This window comes from Dipteris shenzhenensis, chromosome 28 (genome assembly GCF_047967505.1).
Source record: "Dipteris shenzhenensis isolate YYH24624 ecotype China chromosome 28, Dip_SZ_1.0, whole genome shotgun sequence".
NCBI classification, from domain to species: Eukaryota; Viridiplantae; Streptophyta; class Polypodiopsida; order Gleicheniales; family Dipteridaceae; genus Dipteris; species Dipteris shenzhenensis.
In genome coordinates, this window is record NC_141623.1 from 4,972,548 (window position 1) to 4,980,727 (window position 8,180).

Here is an 8,180-nt window from a genome sequence, read left to right on the forward strand (position 1 = left end):
TGCAGTGAAAGGTGGCCTAACAGAATGGAAGCGTGTGCGTATGGCAGCCTTGGCTGCAAAAAGTGGAGGACAAGGGCTGCAAGATGAAGAAGAGGCTGCTAACACTGAGCCATTGGATGATGCCAGCACATTGGGTTCTGCAAAGAGAAGTAGAGGGGCATCAACTACATCGAGCGCGGGTCCTAGTGCCACAAGAACACCCTTGCCACATGGATCAATTAGTGTGGATGCTAGTGCGGGGAAAAGAGGATCACTGCAAAGGTCTAGCACATTCAAGCACGCTTGCAAAAGCAAGCAGTGAAGGAGGCCACTAGTGAGCTCACAAAGCTCTTCATACAATGTGCAATACCCTTTCATGTGGCGAAGACTACACGATGGAGGAAGGCCATGAGAGCCGTAAGCCGCATTGGGTATGAATGGGAAGGGCCTACATATGAGGCCTTGCGGACAAGAGAGCTAAGAAGAGAGAGGGAATGTGTGGAAGACCAAATGAAGCCCTTGAAAGAGACTTGGAAAAAATATGGATGCACACTCTTATGCGATGAATGGTCAGATGCACACAAGAGGAATGTGTACAATATTTTAGTGTCTTCTTGCAAGGGAACCATGTTCTTGAGAGCCATAGACGCTTCCACTGCAGGTACAGTGATTACAGGGCTGTATATTTGGGAGCATTTACGGGCAGCCATTATGGAGATAGGTGTTGAGTATGTGGTGCAGGTGGTGATAGATAATGGCAGCAATTGTGTGTCAATGGGTGCCATGTTAGAAGATGAGTTCCCTAAGATTGTGTGGACACCCTGTGCCTCACATTGCCTTGATCTTTTGATCGAGGACCTAGGAAAGATACCTTGGATTGATGCCATCTTCTCCACATCCCGTAGTATCGTGAAGTTTGTCACGAAGAGACCCAAAGTCCTCAGCATCTATCGGGCTTACAGTGACCTTGAGCTATTGAAACCTCCAACCACAAGGTTTGCTTACATGTTCATAGTGGTGGAGAGGCTTGTGCGAGTGCGCCAGGGCTTGTTGCGCACGGTTGTGTCTCGGGAGTGGGGAGATTGGGATGATAGAGGCCAAGCAAAGTCTATCAAATTTTTTCGCATGATCATGGATGAGTCTTGGTGGAATCAGGCGGAGGCATTAATCAAATCGATTAATCCTATCTACACGGTGCTTCGCATCACAGACATGGAGGGAAGCACATTAGGGCTCTTGTACGAGTTTATGGACAAGATTGGAGAGGCCCTCAACAGAAACACTTCCCTATCGCCTGATAAGTAAGACTTTTTACTTTTGTAATTATGTATAATTATTGCAGTTACTAAATGGCAATTTGTTATCATGAAGCCTGGAATTTTCAGAGATATATTATGTATGTACTATTATCTATAGTCTATGAATTTTGCATGCATAATGCATTCTAATTTCTTGTGGCATGATTTAGGGTTGAGTCCATCCGTGCTATATGGAATAAGCGGTGGAATTGGTTCCACCGCCCAATCCATGCGGTGGCACATGTATTGCATCCGCTCTGGCGCAGTCAAGAGCAATATGAGAATGACGAGTTGGAGGAGGGGATGCAACAGTATCTACAAAATTGGACGGGTGGTGACTTGGAGATGCAACGAAGAATGGAGGATGAACTTCTATTGTTCCGCAATCACAGCCTCTCCTTTGGTCGACCTACGGCTAGGCTCCGAGAGACACAGTTGCAACCTGTCTCCTGGTGGGAGAAATATGGCAACTGTACTCCTACTTTGGTAAGAGTCTAAGAGACAAGTTCCAACGCCACTAGTTGGAGCTTAGTCGTTAAGTAATTTGAAGTTTTATCTACTACAAATATGTTTAAAGTTATCAAGTTCCTGATACTTATCTCGGCTTAATTGGCTTATGGCAGAAACGCCTTGCTATATGTGTTCTCTCACAGGACTGCAGTTCCGGTCCTTGTGAGAGGAACTGGAGCACTTGGGCCCTCTTTCACACAAAGAAGAGGAACAGATTGAGCACGGCTCAATTGGAGCGGTTGGTGTTTTGTCATTGCAACCTCCGTCTCCTTGAGTTCACCGCCGGCTGCCCCGAACCTCGCCAAGTGAATGTAGACAAGGTGGATATGGAGAAGATGAAGGCCATACAAGATATCCCACGGGAGGATCTGGACATATACACCATGTTGTATGAGGAGCTGTCAGCACCAGCACACCACACACGATCATACACTCAACCATCTGGAGATGGTGCTAGTACTTCAGTTGCACCCGATGGTCCTGATCCTGATGTTGATGATTCTTCTTCAGACAGTGACACAGATGCCTCAAGCTTATCTGAGGACGCAGAGGATGACGATGACGAGGAGTCCATGGATGATGCAGATGATCAGTAGTCCTGCTGCTTTTTTTTATATCATCCATGGGTGCTTTTATTTTGAGTCTTGCATGACTCATGAGTCACGAGTCATGATCATGAAATTTGTGGATCATGAATCATGATCATCTATGGAGTCTGGACATTGAATACTTTCAAGTTTCAAGTTTCAAGTTTCAAGTTTCAACTTGTGTGCTAAGTTTAAACTTTAAAGTACTTCAAACTTCTAAATTTCAGATTCTTGTAATGCCAAACTTGTTAGTCATGACTCATGATACATGTTGATTTCATATTATTGAAGCATCATTCAAGAATTTAGAATCATAGAGGCATGAATCATGAATGATGCATTGATGCTTGAAGGCTGAAGCTTCAGCCTTCAAGTATAGATAATTGTAATTTGTATTATGTATGATTTGCACTCTATTGATAATTATATTATGTATAAAAAATAAATTTTTATACATAAATTGTATCATATTGCTGTTTCTTCCGTTTCCGTTTCGACGGGGCCCAGAAACTCCGTTTCTTCCGTTTCTTCCGTTTCCTCCGTTTCCGTTTCGGCTGGTAACTATGCAACTCATGTACTTACTTTTGATGTGACATCTAATCCTATCCTACTCTCCTCCTTCCTCCTACTTGCATACTCAAACTCAGCTCAAACTAAAGGCTACTGAATTGACTAAAGTGAAGGATGCTCGAAAGGAAGGAAAATGGGCTGTTTACAGAGATGAAAAAGCACTAATCAAAGATTTTAAATCCAAACCTAAAGACTCTCAGTCTTAAACTGATGTAATGCAGGCCGATCATCTTTTGTAGTAGACCGTAGTTAACCTATAACAACTTTGTGAGTCCTATACACACTCTCTAGAGACTCTCAGTCTATAACTGATGTTTGGTGTTTACCTTTCTGGTGTGTGTTTTGTCCCATAGGCCCATGAGGCCTCCCGAGGACGTCTCTCTCTCTTCCCCCTACCCCATCTCCTTCCTTCTCCCCCTTTCTGTCTGATCCTTCTGCTCATTCTATTCCTTTCTCTATTCTGCCCCTACCCCTTTATCAACAATAAAGGCTGTTTTTGAGTTTCAGAACTTACAAGGTACATAAAGGATATGATAGTCCTCGTCCATAGGAGTGTCGTATCCTTTATGTCCCCGAGCACATTGTGGGTTTCAGGGATGGAGTGATATCACTCCATCTGCCAACATCCACCTGCCTGCCGTGCGCTTGAACGCCTAGGTTTGTGTCGCTAATCAAGAGCATGAGAATGCTCGCCAAAACCACGCAGAGCAAAGCTGCTGCACAGGTAGAGGGCCAAGTGGTACCAGCTGCAACAGAGGTTTCTTTAAATGAAATGGATGGGCAGAATTGTGGGAGGCATGTCTTTCCTAAGGTTGGAGCTCTATCGCCAACTGAATAAAAATTGCATAAGGTGGGGAATCAGAATGGGAATGAGGAGAAAGCAAGGGTCCTCGGAAGGTAGTCTGATACTGATGTAGGAAAGGGGACCGGGGAGATTAAGAGAATAGGACAGAACTAGTGGAAGGGAGAGAGAGAGGAAGCGGGAGAGGGAGTGGGAGTGGGAGATGGAGGAATGGCATAGGAGAGAGAGAGGAGGGGGTGTGTGGGGGGGGGAGAGGGGGGGGGGGCGAGAGAGAGAGAGAGAGAGAGAGAGTCAATCGAGGTGGAAAGCAAGAGAGAGCTGAGTAGGAAGGAGTCAAACAAGACACGGATTCTCGATCGAACAAAAATTCACAGGAGCCGCAGCCTTTCCAACATCAAGGCCATCTCATCGAAATTAGCAAGTTTAATCTGGAGCTTCAAATTGGACATCTCGAACCCGAGAAGTATGTACTGAGGGATGGGCACAAGACAGAACGGGGTAACAACCAATTGGATGACATCTGCCACGTGGCAAAAACTGGTTCGAGGGACACTTTAAAAAAAAAAACTCAGTAGAGCACTGCTGTGCAAGGCAGTGCTAATAAAAAAGATGTGTTGTACATAAGGGGACAGTATTATAAAGTACCTTCTTATCCCTTTTGACCTCTCTATCTCGCAAACTCTTCCAAGTACTAATAATCTTAAACCCCACTAACTTGACCAACTTTTGGCCTTCATTACAGTAAAGCAAAGCAATAAGAGCTTCGGATCTTTCAGACAACCAGCTGATGCATTCCTACAATCCCCAAATTAGTGATCAGTCCACATTGGACTTTCCCTTCCCCTTCGGTAATTTCTGCACAGAATCTTCTACATCTTTCATTTTGTAGTAATGTGGTGCAATCTCCACTAACCAATCGGGTTTTATTTCAATAACCTGCCGCATGTACTCTTTTGTCGTGTATACCAATTCAAAATAAATCACCCAGCGCGGTAAAACCTCAGAAAGGCCTGAACTTGGATGAATATGCACAGTTTGTGGATTCTTCACAGTTCGATATGAGCCATTCTTCTGCAACTTTGCTGTGTGATAAAAGTAGCCTGATGTTACAGCCTTTTTTATTGCATCAATGTCGTTAGGACTGCTAGAAGGCTCAATCTCTACTCTTTCCAGTAATCCTTCCAATTGGTCTCTAATGTCACGAGCTCGTTTCATGCTCCTAACCTGTATGTAATTCTCAAAGCACCACTGTGTTGAGTAGTTTGTGTCCTTCCATGTCTCATACACCTTCAGCAAAGCTATTTGATCGCCGACATTCCCAGTATGAAAATTCATTCTTGCATTATCGGCATGAACCTGTTTATCCTTTGGGCGATAGAAAATTGAATTTCCAACAGATAACATTGAAGAAATTGTAATTATCTCCTCTGAACATTTGTATTTATCAGATGCTACAATCATTTTAGAAAGCATTGGATCCAAAGGAAACTCTGCCATCCGCCTGCCCAGCTTTGTCAGCTCACCTCTGTCATTTAAAGCTCCCAAAGCATACAACTGCTCCAATGCCCTGAGTAAAGTTTCAGCAGGAGGAGGGTCCAGAAAGTCAAAATTCACCAGGTCATTGATTCCTAAACTTTTCAACATCAGTACAATATTCCCAAGATTGGTTCTCTGAATCTCTGGACAAGTGTTATCATCCATCTCATGCTGATGTGACCATGCAGTGTACAATCGAAAACATTTACCAGGTGATGTTCTCCCTGCTCTACCTGCTCTCTGTTGAGCTGCAGCCTTTGAAATAGGAGTTACAATCAGTGACTCCATACCAGTTCTGGGATTGTATGATTTCTGTTTACAAAACCCAGGATCTATCACGTACTTTATGCCTTCGATTGTTAAAGAGGTTTCTGCAATATTTGTAGCAAGTACAACTTTCCTAGCTCCCTCAGGAGTCTCCTCGAAGATTTTGGCTTGCAAGTCTGAAGGGAGATTTGCGTAAATCGGACAAATGATCATCTCTGCAATTTTGGTACCTAGACCCCGTGTTCGTGCTTTCAATATCTCTTCTGCAGCCTCTATCTCTTCTTGACCTGTAAAAAATACTAGAACATCTCCCTCAGCCTGTGTGACATGGATCTGCAAGACTGTAACAATAGCTGCTTCCAAATAGTCTGCTTCTGGAGCTTTTGTATACAAGATATCAACTGGGAACCGCCGTCCAGGTATGATGAAGACATTAGCGTTGTCAAAGTAATCAGAGAACTTCTCTGCATCTAAGGTGGCACTTGATATTAGAAGCTTCATGTCAGGTCGGAAACGAGTAATATCCTTGACTAGGCCAAATAGAACATCAGTGGAGAGAGTCCGTTCATGTGCCTCATCTACCATCATAACACTGTAACTTGCCAAATCTGGCTCACTCAGGAATTCACGAAGAAGCATTCCATCCGTCATATACTTCAGGATTGTCTTGTCTGAGGTACAATCCTCAAAGCGGATCGAATAACCCACCTCGTGACCAAGCTTGACTCCCATTTCTTGAGCCACACGTGCAGCAACACTCATGGCCGCAACCCTCCTTGGCTGTGTACAACCAATCTTGCCTCTCTTTGTGAACCCTGCCTCATGAAGATACTGTGGAATTTGAGTCGTTTTCCCTGACCCTGTTTCTCCAACAATTACAAGAACCTGATATTCATTGATAGCAGCCAGCAATTCCTCCCGATAAGGATAGATTGGAAGAGTCTTCCGATCCTCCTGAAGCTTTTGTAGAGCTGACTTTGCTTTTGATTCTTTCACTTCCTTGGCTTCCTCTTGAAAATCTTCACCCTTCTGCCCTTCGAGTAAGTCAGCTTTGATAAACTCTATTTGATCTTCAAACACATAATCATAATCAGCCTGACCCTTTTTCTGATCCGCTGCTCCAAACTTCAGCGTAGCTTTTCCAATTTGGTACTCCTCCCAGGCTTCCTGCTCAGCGAAAGGGTTGGCCTTCTCTTCAGCTTCTGGATCCCTGTAACGCTCCACAGCTACAGCAAACCGCCTGTCTTGTTTCACACCGCCCTCCCTGTCGTAGGCTTCAGGCATCCGATACTCTACAATGTTGTCGAGATCTTTTGCTCGTTGTTTTGCTAGTTCATATACTGTTCTTTTATACCTCATCTCCTCGCGCTCTTTTGTTGTTAGTTCTACATCCCCAAACAGATACTGCTCATCTTCAATTGCATCCTTGAGTTCATCAAGCTTCTTCTGCTCCCTCGTCTTCAAATACACTTGCCTGCTAACTTCTCTTAATGACGGCAGGAGCTCCTTCCGTTCTGATGCTTCTGATCTTCTTTTTGCCTGCTCTTCTTGTCTCCAACTGAGCTTTGGTTCCATGAGCCTCTTAGTTGCTGCCTCATCTTTCTCTCGAAGTCTCCTTTCCAATTCCTCTCTCTCCCTTTGATCTTTTGCCCTTTCCCGGTCTCTTTCAGCCTCCTCCTCATCATCAGAGCTGTCAGAATCACCATGCTGTGCAAGGCCTCTCCCGGGTCGCTTCTCTTGACGGACATCGTCATCTTCATCACTCGCAACCTCCAAAGGCCTTTTCCTAACGTGCTTCCGAGAACTTTCTTTTTTGGCAGCCGGTGGCGGTGCTGCTTCTGTTGCTGAAGGTTCTTCATCTTCGTCATCAGCATCCAGAAGCTCATATTGCTTTTGCTTTCTGGCCAGAGCGATTGCCTCACGCTCAGCTCGCTGGTAACTATTTAATCCGCTAGATTTACGGGGAAACCGATGGAATAGCTCACCTGCGAATTTATGAGTCTCGACGGAAGATGGCAGACCATTTTCCGATAGCTGGGTGGCAAGTTGATCGGCGGATGTAGCTCGTTTTCCAAGGCCGATCAAGAAGGAGACCAAGGTAGGCAACGAGTATCCGACAAGCGAGTGCAAATTGTCGGAGATCCAATCGCGCAAACGTTTGTCGTCCGCCATATTATGTTGAAACTCACGCTGATCCTGAATCAAGGGAGAGAGGGCGAGTGAGATTGGTCAAAGGTAGTGGTTTAGGGCACAGGGGTTTGACCATGCCACACTGGTTTTTGCCCCCACATTTTGTCAAACTTCGGACTAAGGGCGAGTGCCGTTGGTCAAAGGGCAGTTTAGGGCGCACAGGTTTGACTGTGGCACGCCGTCAAACTTCGGATAAGGGTGAGTGCCGAGTATGGTCGGTCAAAGGGCACTTTAGGGCACGAAGGTTTGACCATGGGACATTGGTTTTGGCACGAAGGTTTGACCATGGGACGTTGGTTTTGGCCCCCACATTTTGTCAAACCTCGGAGTCCAAAATTCTTAGGATGAGTCCGATGGTCAAAGGGCACTTAAGGACACAGGGCTTTGACCATGGCACGCTGGTTTTGGTCCCCACATTTTGTCAAACTTCGAAGTTGATTT

The 8,180-nt window shown here is 45.0% G+C and overlaps 2 protein-coding genes across 2 annotated transcripts; one reads left to right on the forward strand and one right to left on the reverse strand.

Moving 5' to 3' along the window:
- The first annotated feature begins 1,110 nt into the window (after nt 1-1,110).
- Nucleotides 1,111-3,782, forward strand: LOC147883073 (uncharacterized). The gene is made up of 4 exons (XM_087399241.1): nt 1,111-1,280; nt 1,448-1,763; nt 1,901-2,175; nt 3,602-3,782. Exons 1-4 carry the CDS (start codon nt 1,111-1,113, stop codon nt 3,780-3,782), a joined length of 942 nt encoding a protein of 313 aa, XP_087255367.1.
- Nucleotides 3,783-4,306: 524 nt separating this feature from the next.
- Nucleotides 4,307-7,750, reverse strand: LOC147883074 (pre-mRNA-splicing factor ATP-dependent RNA helicase DEAH1-like). Its single transcript, XM_087399376.1, has one exon. The coding sequence runs from the start codon at nt 7,719-7,721 to the stop codon at nt 4,563-4,565; it is 3,159 nt and encodes a 1,052-aa protein (XP_087255502.1). The 5' UTR covers nt 7,722-7,750; the 3' UTR covers nt 4,307-4,562.
- Between the last annotated feature and the right edge of the window lie 430 nt (nt 7,751-8,180).